We start from the raw sequence: 18,868 nt of genomic DNA on the forward strand, positions 1-18,868 counted from the left end.
CTTCCCCTCTGCCATCCGATTCCTAAATGGACAGTGAATCCTTGGACACTACCTCACTTTTTTTTAATATATAGTATTTCTGTTTTTTTTGCACAATTTTTGATCTATTCAATATATGTATACTATATAAGGTACTGAATAAGATTTATTTATTATTATTATACTATTTGTTTTCTTATTATGTATTGCATTGAACTGCTATACTAAGTTAACAAATTCCACGTCACATGCCAGTGATAATAAACCCGATTCCGATTCTGATCACCAAAAGGCCAGTAAGCCTGACAGTTTCATGATTCAGTGAAGGAGATAATAAGGAAAGGGAAAGAAGAATCTAAGTAATTCAGCAATAAACTTAAACACAGACTGGAAAGGCTTCTATGGATGAGTAAAAAGAAAAAGATTAGTAAAAGTTAGTGTGCGTCTTTTATAAAAGGAGAGATGAGAAATTATATTGGGGAATAAGGGAATAGCAAAGAAATAAATATTTCAGGACTGCTTTCATAGAAGATTATATTAAGAAAAACCTGGAGAAAGTGGAAAACAACTGGTCACAAAGAATGAGGAGCTGAAAGAAACTAGCTTTGATATAAAAGAGATCGTGTCAGAAAAACTAAAATTTAAAGTAAATTTAATTACCAAGTATGTATGTTATGTTATTCTGAGATTCATTGTAGGCATTCTCAGTAGAACAAGGAAATACAATAGAATTCATTGAAAAGCTACACACAAAGACTGACAATAACCGATATGCAAAAGAAGATAAACTCTGCAAATGCAAAAACAAACAAATACTAACAATAAACAAATAATTATTATAATAATAATGAATAAATATAAATAATACTGAGAACATGAGATATAGAGTCCCATCGGTTGTGAAATCATTTCTGTGTTGAGGTGAATGAAGTTATCCACGCTGGTTTAGGAGCTTGATGGTTGAAGGGTAATAACTGTTCCTGAAGCTGGTGGTGTGGAGCCTAAGGCTGTGTCTATCCACGGCCTCCTCTACTGTGAAGATGAAGCCACACTCAGGTTGGAGGAACAACACCTTACATTCCGTCTGGGTAGCCTCCAACCTGATGGCATGAACATTGACTCTCTAACTTTTGTTAATGCCCCACCTCCCCCTCGTAACCCATCCATTATTTATTTATTTTATATATATTCTTTCTCTCTCTCTCCTTTTTCTCCCTTTGTCCCTCTCACTATACTCCTTGCCCATCCTCTGGGGTTCCCCCCGTCCCCTTTCTTTCTCCCTAGGCCTCCTGTCCCATGATCCTCTCATATCCCTTTTGCCAATCAACTGTCCAGCTCTTGGCTCCATCCCTCCCCCTCCTGTCTTCTCCTATCATTTTGGATCTCCCCCTCCCCCTCCCACTTTCAAATCTCTTACTAGCTCTTCTTTCAGTTAGTCTTGACGAAGGGTCTCGGCCCGAAACGTCGACTGTACCTCTTCCTAGAGATGCTGCCTGGCCTGCTGCGTTCACCAGCAACTTTGATGTGTGTTGCTTGAATTTCCAGCATCTGCAGAATTCCTCGTGTTTGTGTTTTTAAACTCAATAAATATCTAAGGTTTCTTCTTCATCTGAAGAATTAAAAGAAGCAGATTTGGAGGTGGTAATAAATAGTTTGCCTTGCAAAATTTCATTGATTTTGGTGGAAAATAGTAAACTTTATAACACTTTTTATGAAAGGAGGAAGAGAGGAAACAGGGAAGGATGGACCAATTATTCTGATGTTAGCAGTAGAGGAAATGCTAGAATTTATTATTAAGGAAGTGATACGAATTCACCTAAAATTGTAATAGGATGGAGGCAGCATGGTGTCATGAAAGGGAAGTTATACTTGGCAAGCTTGTTATCTTTTTTTGAGGTTACAACAAGCACAATAATTAAGTGTGAAGTGGTGGATGTGGTACATTTGTATTTTCAGGAAGCCTTCGATAACATGCTTCAGAAGAGTTTATTACACCAAATTGAAGCCTATGAGACTGGAAGTGATGAGTAATATAGTGGAGAAAACTGGTTAGCAGACACCAAGCGGACAGTTGGAATAATAGATCATTCTTGGATTGGGAGGCTCCAGCTAGTGTTGTGCTGTAGGGAATCGTGCTGGGATCCAGCTTTTCTGAATCTACACCATCCATCTGGATAAAGCGTTAAGATTGCTGGTGGTACCAATCTGGGTGGAAATTAGATTTGAATGCAGAGCTGCTTCGAGTGAATGAGTAATGAAATGGCATTTAGAACATGACCTTGTAAAAACATCCACCGGTGGGGAAAAATAGAAATGTAGAGTATTTTTTAAGCAATAACTAATTAAAGAGTTTTGTGTTCAGGAGGAGTAAATGTGCAAATTCACAGGTAATTAAGAAGACAAATAGTTTGCTTACTAAGCTTATAAGGCAATTTGAGCAGAAGCAGTAATGACATCTTACTAAATTTAAAAGGTGTCTGGTGTTAGTTCACGTGCAATAGGTCTGACGTCCCTAGGGGATCCCAACCTTTTTTATGCCATGGACTCCTACCATTAACCCAGGGGTCCATGGACCTAGGTAGAGAACCCCTGCAAGGAAGGTTATATATGCAGTTGAGGGAGGGTAACAAAGAATCAATGGATTGGATTCCTGGGAATAATTAAGCAATATAGGTCTATACTGTTGATAGTGTAGAATTCTGGGAAGTGATCTTTGGAGACTTGAGAGGGTAGATGCTCTGATGATGTTTCCCTTGGCAGGGAATCAAGAACTAGGGTGATGTAAGCTGGCCCTTTCAGAACCCTTTTTTAATAATCTTCTGTTTATCTATGGAGGAGCGGAGTTAATGACAAGTAATGTTCTTATCCGAGGGAATAGGACATCCCAGTTTTTGTCTTTTTTTCAGTTTAGGGGCTTCTTTATAAAACTCTTTTTTCATGTTCAATTACTCAGAGATTGGGAGGCCTGAATTATATATTTTACTCGCATTATATTTGTATATGTTAACCATTATCAATGTTACACCGATCTCTTTGTATCATTAGTATTGTTATATATACTAATCTGAAATTTAATAAAAAGATTGAAAAAGTACAAAGAACTAGGTGGTCATACTTTCAAAATAAAGGGTCAGCCATTCAGGACTGATTTGAGAAAAGGTTTCTTCATCCTGGTTGGAGGAGCAACACTGTATGTTCTGTCTGGGTAGCCTCCAATCTGATAGCATGAACATTGATTTCTTGAACTTGCGGTAATTTCCCCCCGTCACCTTCAACATTCCCAATTCCTGTTTGCTTCTCTCACCTTATCTCCTACCTGCCCATCACCTCCCTCTGGTGCTGCTCTCCCTTCCCTTCTTTCCATGGTCTTCTATCCTCTCCTATCAGATTCCCCCTTCTCCGGCCTTTTATCTCTTTCACCAATCAATTTTCCAGCACTTTACTTCACCCCTCCCCCTCTCCCAGTTTCACTTATCACTCATCACCTTGTACTTATTTTTCCCCATCTCCCACCTTCTCCCCCTCCTTTCCATCCCTGAAGAAGGGTCTTGGCCTGAAATGTCTACTGTTTCCTCTTCTCCATAGATGCTGCCTGACCTGCTGAGTTCCTCCAGCATTCTGCGTGTGTCACTGTCTGTAAGGAGTTTGTATGCTCTCCCCGTGACCATGTGCATTTCCTCCAGGTGCTCCAGTTTCCTCCCACAGTCCAAAGATGTGCCAGTTGATAGGTTAATTGGTCATTGTAAGTTGTCCCGTGATTAGGCTGGGGTTAACTCGAGGGTTGCTGGCCAGTACGGCTCAAAGGGCTAGAGGGACCCGTACAACACTGCATCTTAATGCATTACCCTCGAGCTTCCTGTGTCCTTTGGTAATGGTGGAAGATCATTTATTTTAACAGTCTGATAAGCATTGCTGCGTTAAGTTGGCAAGTAACTAACCCAGAATTCACCCAATAAGGACTACAGTTCAGACCTATTTGAGAGTTGGTATTAGCTTTGAGATCTGGCATGGTAATCACTCTTCAGTTATCTAAGAATTAGTTTCTTAGTTCTTGGTCACTTTTCTGGATAGTTAAACAAATGTTTGGATAGTAACACTGTTCTTTCTCCTGTGGTTCAACATTCAGTTTTAACACATCGAATAGACTTACACCATTGATTTTCATTTAATTAATCTGAGATTCGTGACATAGTTTTAGTTAGATGCAAATGCATTGCAGAATATTGCCCACCTATAATGGAACTCTAAACTGCTCTGTTTTCTTGGGCCCCATAAGAAATTGTGTAGGGAAATATGTATTTTTTAATTGTATTTCACTTTTGTGCAACTTTGGGTCAAGCTGTATTGTAGTGTGGAATTAAGGGAGAAGTTAAAATTGTTACTAATTTATCAGGATATCATGTTAGGAAAGAACTTTTTTGGGTTTTTTTTCTGCATTTGTATTCCCTTGATGAGATGGAATGCTATAATATTGTCAAGAAGTCTTTTAAAAATCTGCTAACCAGTGGGGTCATCCAGATTTTTGCTGCCTGTTGCCCTAATTCGTACAGAATCCTGCGAGTCCGATTCTTTGGTTCATAAGTGAGATTGATGGGATTGGGGGGGCTGTGTTGCCTGGGTTGTGGCGTGGACCAGACCCTCGTTCATGCTTCGTTGTGGCTGCCAAGGAGCTGGCTGTGTGCTGCTGGACTCATAGCTGGACTCCTTGCTGGGTGGAGTCTGATCCTCCCATTGGTGCTGCTCTCCAGTGCTTGCTCAGTGGACGGCATGCTGGATTGCGTTTGTCTGCGGCTGTGCTTCGCAAGATGAGGAATTGCTGTGGGCTGTGCTTGCTGAAACATGGATCCAGGACAACGTCCATGGACCATCCATCTACAGGCCATGACACTCAGGGACTTTGGCTATAGTATTAGTTTTTAAATATATTTTGTAACTGTTTTTCTGCTGACATAGTTACATGTGCTGTGTGTGAGTGACTATTAGTTCTGTGTTTTGACGTTTGACCCCAGGGGAACACTGTTTAGTTAGACTATATTCATGTGTATAGTTGAATGACATTTAAACTTGAACTGGATGTTGTCATCATGGCTTCTGTGTTTATGCACTGACATTAACTCTGGGTCTACTATGCCTCAGCTTTAAAACTGCCATCCTATTTTTACAAGTCACTGCACAGCCTCGCTCCTAGCCACAACTACTCATATCGCTATGTCCCCTGTACCCACCTTTGAGATAACTACACTCCTTCAATTCTAGTGTCTTGACTTTAATCGTTTAAATGTTACCTATGATCTAATCATACCACAAGAGACAGTTGTTCTTTAGCATTTCATGTACTTTTTACTGTATCAAAGCCGCACGAGGGGATTTAAATGTATTATCTCTGCTAGCTCGGCTGCTATGGAGTGCTGCAATTTCAGGTATGCAGTCCTTTAGTTGAGTTGCTAAAATCAAAATGTTGTTGCCCTGTTCAACTGAACAGCGAAACGAAAAATGACTCAATTTCAAGAAGCGAACAGAAATTGAGGAGAGTAGGAATCTTAATTTGTTTAAAGGAGATGGAAAAGGCAATAGAGGAATTAGAACAAGGCTGAGAATTTTAAAGTGATATTCAGGAGCTAGTGTAGGTCAATTTACTCAGAGATAATGAGAGTGAATAAGAGTTGGTTGTGAGTTTTTTCTTGTATTCATCACTAAAAATAATGGATGAAGTCCTCAGCATTGCCATCAAATAATGGCTAATCCCTAGTAATCTCTTGAGTGGATCAGATCTAAAAATGTACTTCTCAGTATGGTCCCTTTGTTTCAACAAAAGGGAGACAAAGGGGAAAAATTGGCAGTTTGCATAAATTTATCATTTTAAAGCTTGAAAAACCAGATAACTGCATTTGTACTTCAAGTTAAAAATTATGATTTTATTCAATTTTCAGCCAGTCATTAGAAGTTTGTCTTTTAATGGATCTTGCTTTCATTGGATTGACCACTGCTGCAGTAGTACAACTGAAAATGGTTGATAAATAGACAGAGCCTAAGCCAAATTATTGTACTTGTGGGAGAAAGTCATTGGAGACATTTTGCGGGGACTATTCTAGTTGTTTTATAAGCTATTTTTAATTGAGAATGTGGAGTTAATTTTTGGTAACATATCAATTACCCGATGCGAGCTTTGTCAAGTACAAGGAGAACTAATGATGCCCTAGGTGAACTGGACCAATTAAACGGTTAAGATTTGACAAATGTAAGATCATACATACAAGAGAAAGAAACTTTAAATGTATACTAAGTGAATTCGTAACTCTATAAAAAGTAATTAGATGTGCTTTTTGTCTATTTACTCCAAATTTTCAGCAAATGGACTTACAATTACTAATGGTTATTTTGTGACGAACTCAGTATCTTTGCAATCCTCTTTTAGTGTCTTGTTAAAAGTGCAAGATCATCCCCTTTGGAAAGAAAAATAGAAGATCAGATTATTACTTAAATGGTGAATGATTGCAGCATTCTGTTGTGCAGAGGAACTTGGGAGTGCTTCTGCGTGAATCTCAAAAGGTTGGTTTGCAGGTACAATAGGTTATAGATAGATAGGTAATTGATCCCAAAGGAAATTAGTGTCACAGTAGCACTACAAGTGCACAGATACACAAATATACAAATATTAGAATAGAAGTAAGAAAGAATAAGAACAAAGTTACCTCAAAGAGTCTTAACAGGAGGGGTGGGAGGTCTTCACTTCCCAGGATAGAGGTTGACTCATTATAGAGCCTAATGGCCGAGGGTAAAGCCTGATTTATACTTCTGCGTTAACTCGACGCCGTAACCTACTCGCATTGTGAGCATTTATACTTGTGCGTTGGTGTGTCTGCGTCGCTCTGCAATTTGCACAAGTCACACATGCGCACGCACCTGCCCATGCAAGGCTTCATGGTCATGGTAGTCTTTCTCGGGGTAAACAAGAAGCGAGCATCTTTTTTCGTAAAAGCGAAATGTGTCCTCCATAATTTCGGAGGTCTGTAAAGCTTTATGGAAAGCATTGCAGCTAGAGTTCCTTCCCTGCCCTTCAGTCGCCCAATGGGAAGCTGTTGCAGCGTAGGAGGAAATGCGATGCTACCAAATGGACCAATCACAGCTAATGCGTTCTGCATTGCTGCAACACGCAGTTACATTTTGGGAGAGGTGCACCTTAGGCTCTGGCGTAGGGATCCGCGTCAGCTTTGCGTAGGGTTTACAGCGATGCATTACTTACGGCGTCACGTTGATGCAGAAGTATAAATCAGGCTTAAGAAAGACCTCATTTAGTGCTCGTAGGAGCAGCGCAGTTTCCTTAGTCTATTACTAAAAGTGCTCCTCTGTTCAGCCAAGGTGGCTTGCAGCGGGTGAGAAACACTGTCCAGAATTGCCAGGATTTTCCATAGGGTCCTTTGTCCTACCATAGCCTCCTTTGTGACCAGTTTGACTCCTAAAACAGGGCCTGCTGTTCTAATCAGTTTATTGAGCCTGTTGGCATCACCCGTGTTGATGCCATTGCCCCAGCCCATTAGGACGACAAATGGAATGCTGGCGTTCATTGCTAGAGGGATTGAACTTAAGAGCAGAGGGGTTATGCTCCAACCATACAGGGTACTGATGAGGCTGTACCTGAAATATTACGTGAATTTTTGGTCTCCTTAGTTGAAGAAAGATATACTGCATTGGAGGCAGTGCAGAGGAGACCCATTAAGCTAATATCGAAAATCATGGAGTTAGCCAGTGAGAGCTTCAGCTGCCTGGGACTGTGTGCGCTGGAATAATTCAGAAGAATGAGAGAGATTTTACAGAAGCGCATAGAATTGTGAAAGGGAGAGAGAAGATAGAGGCAGGAAAATTGCTTCCACTGACGAGAGAAGCTAGAACCAGGGGACCTAGTCTCAAGTTTCAGGGAAATAGATTTAGGATGGAAATAAGGAGAAACTGCTTTTCCAGAGAATAGTGAATCTGTGGAATTCTTTGCCTAAGGAAGCAGCAGAAGCTACCTCATTAAGTATACAAGGGGTGATTGATAAGTTCGTGGCCCAAGGTAGAAGGAGTCAATTTTAGAAAACCTGGCACATTTATTTTTCAACGTAGTCCCCTCCTACATTTACACACTTAGTCCAGTGGTCGTGGAGCATACGGACCTTGGACCTCCAGAAAGTGTCCACAGCAGGGGTGATTGATAAGTTTGTGACCTAAGGTAGAAGGAGATGAGTTATACAGCTCTCGTTACATTCACATACAGTTCAACTCCTTGAGTGATTATGCAGAAAGTTTGAAGTTAATAACTCATCAGTTAATAATGTATCAGGGATGATTGATAAGTTCATGGGCTAAGGTAGAAGAAGATGAGTTATTAACTTCAAACTTCCTGCGTAATCACTCAAAGCATTGACCTGCATGTGCATGTAACGAGAGCTGTATAACTCAAACAACAGGAATTCTGCAGATGCTGGAAATTCAAGCAACACACATAAAAGTTGCTTGAGGGTTTCGACCCGAAACGTCGACTGCACCTCTTCCTAGAGATGCTGCCTGGCCTGCTGCATTCACCAGCAACTTTTATGTGTGTTGCTGTATAACTCATCTCCTTCTACCTCAGGCCACGAACTTATCAATCACCCCTGATACATTATGAACTAATGAGTTATTGACTTCAAACTTTCTGCATAATCACTCAAAGAGTTGACCTGTATGTGCATGTAACAAGAGCTGTATAACTTATCTCCTGCTACCTTAGGCCACGATCTTATCAATCACCCCTGCTGTGGACGCTTTCGGAGGTCCAAGATCCGTATGCTCTACAGCCGCTGGACTATGTTGAAAAATAAATGTGCTAGGTTTTCTAAAATTGACTCCTTCTACCTTGGGCCACAAACATATCAATCACCCCTTGTATTTAAGACATAGTTAGATAGTTTTTTTTACATAGTAGGGGAATTATAGGTTATGTAGAAAAGGCAGTTACGTGGAGCTGAGTCCACAGCAGGATCAGCCATAATTTTACTGAATAGTGAAGCAGGCTCAATGAGTCAGATGGCCTACCCCTTCTCCTATTTCTTATGTTCTTTTGTTAAAATGTCACTGGCATGTTAGAGTAATTCAGAAGTGAGTGCTATAGATGCTTTTAAATTCTGTTATTCTAGGTAAGTTAAACTGTGATCTGAATTTTAACTCTGGATCAGTTGGAGGCAAGTGAGAATGGGGCAAATGCCAAGCTTGTTTGCTGGTATAGCTCGAAGCATCACAAGAACATCAGAGCAGAGTAGAGCCTGACAGCTTCTCGGGTCTTCTTTGCCAGTCAATAAACGATTGGTGATCTTGGTCTCAACTCCTGATCTTCGCAGCACTTGATTATCCTGTAGCTTGATAGCAAAAAATCTGTTTTAGAATATGCATAACAGCTGTTTTGTGTAGAGAATTCAAAGGATTTGAACTCTCAGAGCAAACAAAAAAGAGAGTTCGTCTTCATTTCCATCACAAGTGGGCAATTCCTTGTTCTGGAACTAGGTGTACTTCTTCCAATTAGGGAAAATATCTTCTCAACCGTATAAAGTCCACCACCACCCCGCCCCGAGAATCTCTCATTTCAACGAGATCACCTCTCATTCTTCTGAATTTCCAGGTGGCATAGGACCAAATTGTTCAGTTATACCTTTAAATGTAATGCTTGATGGTGTGGGGAATGAACAGCTCTCCAGAGGCTTATTTCAAGAGGGTATGTGATTCACCACCTTTACATGTTTTCTACTGCTGTTATCTTTTATTCTTAAAATATGCATTGTTATATGCTAGCAAATCTGAAATTCTCTAATGATTGCCTTGAAAATCTGGTGGGGCGGGTGTGAAAAGAGACTTTGGCTCCTCACCTGTGGAAGTAAGAAATCCAAAGTGGTTCATTTCGGGGCCTTGCAAAGCAGTTGCTGAGGTAGTGAATCCAAGACGTGTGCAAGAAATGGTTTAATGACCTGAGGAAAGTATCAAGGGTGAGTAGGGGTCTTCATTTACTCGTCTCAAATCACTAGGTAGTAATCCTCTGTACTCACAACCCCAAAGATGTACCATTCTCTTCTCTGCATCACAGTGGCAAATGATATCTCCCCTCGTGCTTAGTACACAGATCACATTCGCTTTTTGTCGTCACAGAATAGCTACTGTGAAACAAGGAACTCCCCTGGCGCTTTCCTGCCTTCTCACCCCGGCCCCTTACGTTCCTTTCGAAGCCTACTGAAGAAAGAAAGTATTTGCAGTTATACGCTGTTTTTCATGGTCTGCAAAGACCTTTATAGCCAGTACTGAAATTTAGCCATTTTTGTTGCAAATATGGTAGTTAAGGTGCAATCTGATGCTACAAAATGCAATGACATAAATGAATAAAAAGCCAAAAAGAGCTGGAGAAATATGGCGGGGTTGTAGGGGTGACTGTACGGAATTATCGACGATTGGCTCGAGCCCTGCATTGCTCCTGATGTTGCTCAATCTGTAGAGTTCCTGCCGCAGTTTGTTTTTTTTTTCAATTCTCAGTTCCAGCATCTGCAGTCTGAATGAAGAGATAACCTGAGTTAAGCCTCGGATATTCTGTAAGCAGTTCTATCTACATATGTCCTCTGTTTTATTGTCTACAAGAACATGAGTCCCCTCAATCTCTCCACATTTTCAACTCTAACCTTTCTGTAATAGAAAATGGAAGGGGCATGTGAGGCCAGGGGAAGCAATACAACTTTATAGCTGCCAACATTAGTGACCCCCTCTAGAACAGTCTGTAATGGAGAATTGAATTGGTACTTGTCTGAAGAGGATGCTTCCTAGTGTACTTCATGGCAGAGTTGGCTAGGTTATGAACATTTTGATCTGGTATGAGCTGTTGCTCACTACTGTGCAGCCTGTTCCTGACATCCCAACTTTGGCTCCTGAAACCTTCCACTGAAGAATGTATGGTGGAGAAGGCAAGTATTTTGGAGGGGGCAACATCAGCTTCCTGGATCATTCTAAGCACCAGATGGAGAATGCTAACATAGCTGATTCCTGACTAAGGCAGCACCTGAGCAGCAGGGGTTAGTGAACAAAGGTACGTGATAATTGACCTCAGTCTCTCCTAACTTGCAAAACAGAGATGCAGACTTTGGGAATTAAATGAGTTTTTAAAAAAATGTTAATAGCAGATACTGGAGGCCTCATGAATTTTGCCCCAAAATTGTAAGCTCAGCTGCTTTCCTCCTCAAAAAGGTGGCATTCATCATTAAGGACCCCAATCACCCAGGACATGCCGTGTTCTCATTGCTACCTTCAGGAAGGAGGTACAGGAGCATGAAGGCACACACTCAGTGATTCAAGAACAGCTTCCTCCCCTCTGCCAACCAATTTCTGAATGGACATTGAACCCATGAACACTAGCTCACTACTTTTATTTTTATTTTTGCACCACTTATTTAATTTAGCTATTTTAAACATACATGTACTTACTGTAATTTACATTCTTTTCTATATTATTATGTACTGCTGCTGCAAAGAAAACAGATTACATGGCTAATGCCAGTTATATTAAGTCTGATGTCATGAGGCATGGATCCTCACTTTTGAACAGATCTTGTAGCCTACTTCAAATGGCATTCGGCAGAGCAGGGGCTTGCATTGATTTTTTGAAATTTAACTGTCAGCCGTCCAAATATTGTCAGTGCTTTGAAAAGACTAATGAACCAAATAGATAGGAATTTGCAAGATATTGCTCATCTACTGCATTCTACTTCTCCACTGACCAATGGGGCTGATGCGTCTTACCTCTGAACAGGATCAAAAGTTATGCCAATGACTATTTCTCACAACATGTAGACTGGATAGAGTCCAATTGAGCAGATTACAAATGTTCTATGTATTGTTTTCAGATTTTTTAAATTATCATAAACTTTGCACAGAATGCTGATGATCTCATTATCTTCAGTATCTAGGCTTATGATTTTTTTTTAAATTACTAGCTAAATTACTCATTTTCTGTTTCAGCACCAATTTACTTCCCAAGAACTAATTTGCTGAAACTTATAGCAGGGTATTACTTTTAAAAATTGTTGTATTCTAATAAGTTGGGCTTTGTTAGATTCTAAACTAAATGTGCAGGTGGCTCATGGAACTCTTTAAAAATATACAAAGGTCTGTATTTATTTTTGGGGATTTAAATTTAGACCATGAGTAAATGTAATTAAACTACAAGATTACAAATGGCATTAGAAATGGCAAGCCATTATATTTAAAATATTTCAGCATTTTATTATTTTAAATCCATTGAATATTTCTTCAGCTAATTTTGTATTTGTAATGAAGTGTTCGACATCTATTTGTAAAATGTTTTCCCGTGCTCTCTAATTGTTTTCTTGCTGATAAACAAAGATACTTCAATCCTATTTCTAAGAGTATTCTTTCAAAATAAAGATGTATGCTATTCATTTTGCAGCTCCAGTACTGAGTACCTGAGCTTTGATGGCTGCTTTCTCTTATGTTCTTTATCATCCATTTTCCAGACGAATTCGGTGACCCTAGATTCAGGCAGTGACACTGTGCAGGGTATTAATTAGCACACCCAGAGGCTTGATATTCTGGCCTTTTGACCTTCCGCAGGCCAGTGAAAGCAATAGAACCTGTCGTATTTGTCTTGTAATGAAAGTGAACTTTTGCTATCCTTCATTGTGCGACAACAGACTGAAAATGTCCAGCTGATATTTTTTAAATGAATATATGTGTAGGTTGGAAGGAAATTAGCTTGCAGCAGGAGTGGTTTCACACCTCTGCAATACTTGTAAGGTCTTAATAGTTTCTGTTATCTTAATGGTATCTGTTTTTTTGCAGAGAATCACAAAATTGTAAGTTTGTGTCTTATTGACTTTGTAAACTATATGTAAGTGTTAGAAATCTCAAATATACAAATAAATTGCTCTTGCACTGCAGGTTGATGAAGAATGAACAAATGTTTCAATGACAAAGTAAACAAGTCCTTCTTCTAAATTCACATCTAACATTTTTCTGTGTAAGGTTGGTTAACAGGTTTAATTCTGAGCTAATTTTGTAAGGTTGCTGTAATATTTTCACTGACTTGTCAATGTGCCCAAAACTGGCACAGTTTTAAAAAACGAATAAAGTTATAATTGCTGTTGAATAAAGTAGGTAAGTGAGCATTTATCAGTGTTGCTATGAGTTAGTGTTTCAGTTATATTATTGTGCAGTTTTATTTAAAATATTTTTCTTTTTGTAGGTATTTAAAATTGAAGTGCTCATGAGTGGAAGGAAGCATTTTGTAGAGAAACGATACAGTGAGTTTCATGCACTCCATAAAAAGGTAATTTCTTTCATTACTCTACATCCCACATCTTTCATTCCCCACCCCCCCACCCCCACTCAACCTCTGCCCAACCCACTGTTGGTTACTTCTATATGTCCACGGAGCAAGTGGGATTGTTAATCATCGGCTGAAGGGACATCCTTGGAGTATTTACCTAGTAAGCAGTCAGGTTTTGCTGGAAACTTGAATTGTCTTGAATTTGCCTGCATTCATTTGAGGAGTTCATTGCTCACCTGGCAGTGCTATCATGGAAGGAAGCAGCTGCGATGATAACTCCTTGACCGCTGTTGATGGAAGGATTCCACAACAAAATATTGTTCACAAATGCTGTTTTCTGAGCTGATGCTGAGTACCACATTTGTAACACTTTGGTTGGCCACAGTCCCAATTAATCACTACACAATGCAGCTGGTTATACACTATGCTGCACAGAAACTCATATTTTTTGATTTTCTTTTATCTCTGCTGCCTTGTTAAAGGCAGTCAGATTTACTCATTGCACAGCAGGGATGGAAACCACCACACAGTGGAAAGTATTTTACAGTTTTGTCAGTTGGTAGTACTGTATAATCAGAGTAAGCTTAAATTTATTCCATAGAGGTATTCTGTACTTCAATTTTTCTCCGTCCTAGCCGCAGTGAGCTTAGGTAGATCCTTTGAAATAGTCAAATAAACTGCTTACAGGGGAGTATTTCCTCTTCAAAACCCCAGCAGTCTGTGTCTTAACCACAACCTCAGCTGAGAACCCATTACCACATCTTCATAAATTCTTCCTAGATTATCAAAGTTTATGATTTACCGTTTGTGTCAAATTGTGGTTAATTTTGTTGTGTGAACCTTTTCCACTAGGAACTGTATAAATTCTGTTAGGCCTACGTAGCTGGCCAAAAAAAAATGCGATTTCATTCTACTCATCAGGGCTGGATTTGAACCCTGATGTCAAAGGTGAAAATCGCGCACTACTCAGTCCCCAGTGGGCTACTCTTTGTTTTTGAGGCAATGGTGCCAGTATTTCTTCTCAGGACGTGTGCTGCTTATAAGAATTGTGAATAGAAATTTGTGGAGAAAATGTGGATGGAATACAATACATTTTTAGTCTGTCAATCACTCTTGCACCTTTTTGCAGCACACTTCATGTGAAGTAAAAAGGAAAGAATTGTCCATTTTATCAGCCAAAAATTGCAGAACAATTTGCTGGAATATTGGGGGTGGATTTTTGCAGGTAGAGATTGGGCGGGGATGGCTGAGAGAAAGAAGGCCACAACTTTATTATCATTGCATTTGCGCACCACATTTCTTGTGTGCCTCTTTTATTTCAGTCTCAACCTTCTCAGGTCCTTAATGACAAAATGGATCACTTAGTATTTCTTTACAGTATATTCATCATTTTTTAAGTGCGTTATTTTGTGAATTGTAAACATCGTACGTTAAACTTTCTAATTTGGTGCTTGTTGCACGCATTAATACTCTTCCCCTTGATTTTCCAAAACCACTACTGTTTACGTTCGCGAAACAAGAGACCAACTTGTGAAATGCCATTCATTGTATTTTGCCAGTGTGAAAATCTTAACCATACCCCAACCTGTATGGTTTCAATGCTACAACCATATTTCTGCTGATACCACAAATTCTCCTCATTTTATTTATCCTTTATGTCATGCTTCATTCAATATTGTGGCAACTTTATAAAAGCATTTTGAACAATAATCTAAACCATCCGTAGCACTGCTGCTTTGCTCCTGGCTTGTCTTTTGTCTGTTTTTGATAGGCCATTTCAAAGTTATCAAACTAGTTTAAATCTAAGCATGACATGTAAAATGGCAGATGACATGAAAGCTGGCCAGAAATTTAATCAAAGTAATTAACTAATTTTTTTTGCACTTGTGGCTGACCTACATTTAACTCCCTATATTGCTCTGAAAAAAATCCTCTATTAAATAATTTGCTTATGTTATTCTGAAAAGCCTATTAACTAAGTAAGAAGAAGCATATTAGGCTAGCATGTTGGCAGGTATCAAATTAAAATGAGTTTGACTTTTGTTAATTGTAACTCAATTTCTTCTGAAAAGCTGAAGAAAAGCATCAAAACACCGGAAATGCCTTCAAAGCATGTGAGGAACTGGGTGCCTAAAGTCTTAGAACAGAGACGGCATGGCTTGGAAGCCTACCTCCAGGTACAGTTACAGAATTTTTGTTTTGAGGAAGCATCTTGCCTCATAAATCAGGGTTGAGTAAATGTGTTCTACAATGGGAGTTCCTTTCTATCGTGTGTAAATGAGCTTTTTACGCTGAGTTGCCCTCAACGATATTTAGCCTGTTAAATACACCATAGGTTTCAACCCTCAATACATATTTCAGCTTTATTCTGTCATACTGTCACACACCTTTTGAATTCCGCTATGAAATATCGATTTATCAGATCACAGGGCACTTCACATCGCAGAGTGTTGATGCCAAGAATTCTGACATACAGACTACACAAAGATAATGGCCCATTTCTGTCACTGTCATAGCAGAAAGAGATTGTGGGTCCACTTAGACTTGCAATGTACACTCTTTTAGAAATAAGTATTCCTTTCTGATCTGTTAGAAACTTGTTCCCATATTATTATTATTATTATTATTATTACATGATGCTTTTATTCTCATACAATTATTTTTGGGACAGCTCACTAGTGATCAGTTAGGGCAAGTATTTTGCAAGTATGAAAGGCAGATAAGACCTTGATCTTGTAAGTTTTATCTTTTCAATTTTAAGAATTCAGATGAATTAGAGTTTTAGATGTGGAGGTTTAAATCAGTCAGAGATGTAAAGACCCATCTGAGAACAGTCTGAGGTAAAAAGAGCTCTGTAACTAGTCTATGTGAAGCTCTTTTTATTCATGGCGTCTACAGTGTTTCATGCTGCTATACAGGTCAGTATGTTGCCATAAGAGTGTTACACTATTTATTTGTCCATGGTTGGTGTTATCATGATTTATCTGAAATAGTGTAGTATAGTTTATTTCATACTCAGGTTTTTATTTGGCTAAATATTGACTCAGCCAAGAAAAAATCTGCATGATATGTATTGCAGAAGGGAACAACAGCTATGGCTTCTTTAATAATGTCCAGATTTTTTACTGAGACAAGGCTTACTCCAGACACACTGGATTCAGCGATCAGACCTGAAGATTTCTTGAGGGACCAGATTGCTGATTCAGAAAAGTCAAAAGGTGAGGGGTGTGTTTTCCACGATAACCTCATTGTGGTGGTTTTGTCGTACTCGTGTTCCCCCAACCTGGAACATCCGATGATCAAGTGCCGATCATTCTATTTACCAAGAGAGTTCGCCTCCATGATGCTGATCACAGTTTACATGCCACTATCAGCTGACTATAATCAGTTACTTGAGGCATGGCATGCTGCCATCACCAAACAAGAAACAGTCCACCCCGACGCATTTTAAATCATTTTCAGGGACTTCAGTCAGGCTTGTTTGAAGAAATCTTTGCCCAGTTATCATCAGCATATGACCTGTAGCACCAGGGGTCCCAACACAGTAGACCATTGCTATTCTAAGATGAGGAATGCCTATCTTTCCATGCCTATACAGGTGGCCCCCGTTTTCCGAACGTTCGCTTTACGACACCTCGCTGTTACGAAAGACCTATATTAGTTATCTGTTTTTGCTAACAGAAGGTGGTTTCACTCTTGCGAAAAAAGGCAGCGTGCACCCGAACAGCCAAGCTCCTCCCCCGGCACTGCATTCTAGCTGGCATTGCTTAAACACGTGCTTTATCTGGATTTATTTTGTGCATCCATTAGCAAGATGAGTTCTAAGGTATCGGAAAAGCTTAAAAGAGCTCGTAAGGATGTTACACTTAGTGTAAAACTAGACATAATTAAGTGTTTCGAGTGTGGTGAACAAAGTAAGGACAATGTCCGCGTGTTGAAACTGCCTGCATCCACCATTCGCACTATTTATACACAGAGAGAAAGAATCCTGTAAGCTGCCGATGTTACTGTTGGTTCTGCTCGTAGCAAAGTGGTCTCTCTTCGTCGGCATCCAATAATGGATAAAATGGAAAGTCTATTGCTTGAGTGGATTGATGGGTGTACAAAGCGTGGTGTTCCGTTAAGTTTTCTTATATTTAAGGAGAAATGAGGAGGGAGGAGAAGATGACGGCACGACACAGCGCATGCGGCCGTTCCGAATGATATCGTATCTGTGAAGTAGGATGCCGTGCACAATCCTGATTTGATAGAGATAGACATGAAGAAGCATGGAGGAACATCTGGAGAAACTTCTGAAATGCCTGCTTTGCTGCTGCTGCCACTGTACGATCGAGAATCTCCGGAGGGAAGGCCCCAGATCCTCGGCCTTGCCTATTGCCTGTTGCCGGGGCCAGGGTCGAAGCGCTCGGCGGAGATGGTGCTCGGTGCATCGGTGTCAGAGAGCTGGTCGGAGGCTCAGAGTTTTCGTACGGACTCGGAGTCGGACTGTGGTCGCTGCTTCCGGGATGCTGCATCAGCAAGTTTGTGGGCTGGAGGTTTACCGTCTGCGTGAGATGATGGGACTTTCGAGAGACTTTGAAACTTTACTGTGCCATGGTCTGTTCTTATCAAACTACGGTATTGCTTTGCACTGTTGTAATTATATGTTATAATTATGTGGTTTTTGTCAGTTTTTCAGTCTTGGTTTGTCATGTGTTTTTGTGATATCATTCTGGAAAAACATTGTATCATTTCTTAATGCATGCATTACTAAATGACAATAAAAGAGTATGTCCTCATAATCTAATCTAAATCTAAAATCAGTCAGTCTTTTTAATAAGCTGAAACAGAAAGCACTGGACAATGGTGATGAAAGTGTTGCGAAAGTGGAATTTAAAGTAGTCATGGATGGTTTGGTCGGTTTCTGAGGCGAGGGCAGCTTCATAGTTTAAGCAGTGGTCCCCAACCTCCTGGCCACGGACCAATACATTGCCACAAAGAATGCAGTGAAGCAGCGGTAGTCGGAACACACCCAGCACATCTTTAAGAAAAAAGCCGAAATAAAGAAGCTACTTAATTAGGTGCCGCCCAGCACGTAACTGTCGGCCCAGATCAGAGGTCATTGCCGATTGCGTCAGATGCTTATTTGTATAAGCAAGTGTTTTAACTGTGACAAAACTGTAATTTATTGGAGTCGTCCCGATTCCGGTAAGTGAAACTACACTGTACGTACATTATTTCTACTTTATATAGGCTGTGTATTTTTATGTGTTATTTGGTATGATTTGGCAGCTTCATAGCTTAAACGTTACTGGAGAGAGTGTTTCTGCCAAGAGCGCTTGCGCCGTGTTTCTGCCGAGAGTGCTTCTGCGAGATGTTCACTGCGCTAGACAGTGCTGCAGAAAAGTATTTCTACTTTATATAGGCTGTGCATTTATCATATCATTCCTGCTTTTACTATATGTTACTGTTATTTTAGGTTTTATGTGTTATTTGGCATGATTTTGTACGTTTTTTTGGGTCTGGGAACGCTCAAAAATTTTTCCCATATTAATAAATGGTAATTGCTTATTCACT

At 39.8% G+C, this 18,868-nt stretch overlaps 1 protein-coding gene across 1 annotated transcript in view; it reads left to right on the forward strand.

The window, feature by feature from the left end:
* The window catches only part of LOC134357317 (sorting nexin-24-like), a 163,013-nt gene that overhangs the window by 75,073 nt on the left and 69,072 nt on the right, over positions 1-18,868 (forward strand). The window contains exons 2-3 of the mRNA XM_063068716.1: positions 13,229-13,312; positions 15,385-15,489. Coding sequence (XP_062924786.1) covers positions 13,229-13,312; positions 15,385-15,489 — 189 coding nt within the window. The remainder of the gene's footprint in view (positions 1-13,228; positions 13,313-15,384; positions 15,490-18,868) is intronic.

This window comes from Mobula hypostoma, chromosome 16, assembly GCF_963921235.1.
Source record: "Mobula hypostoma chromosome 16, sMobHyp1.1, whole genome shotgun sequence".
Classification (NCBI taxonomy): domain Eukaryota; kingdom Metazoa; phylum Chordata; class Chondrichthyes; order Myliobatiformes; family Myliobatidae; genus Mobula; species Mobula hypostoma.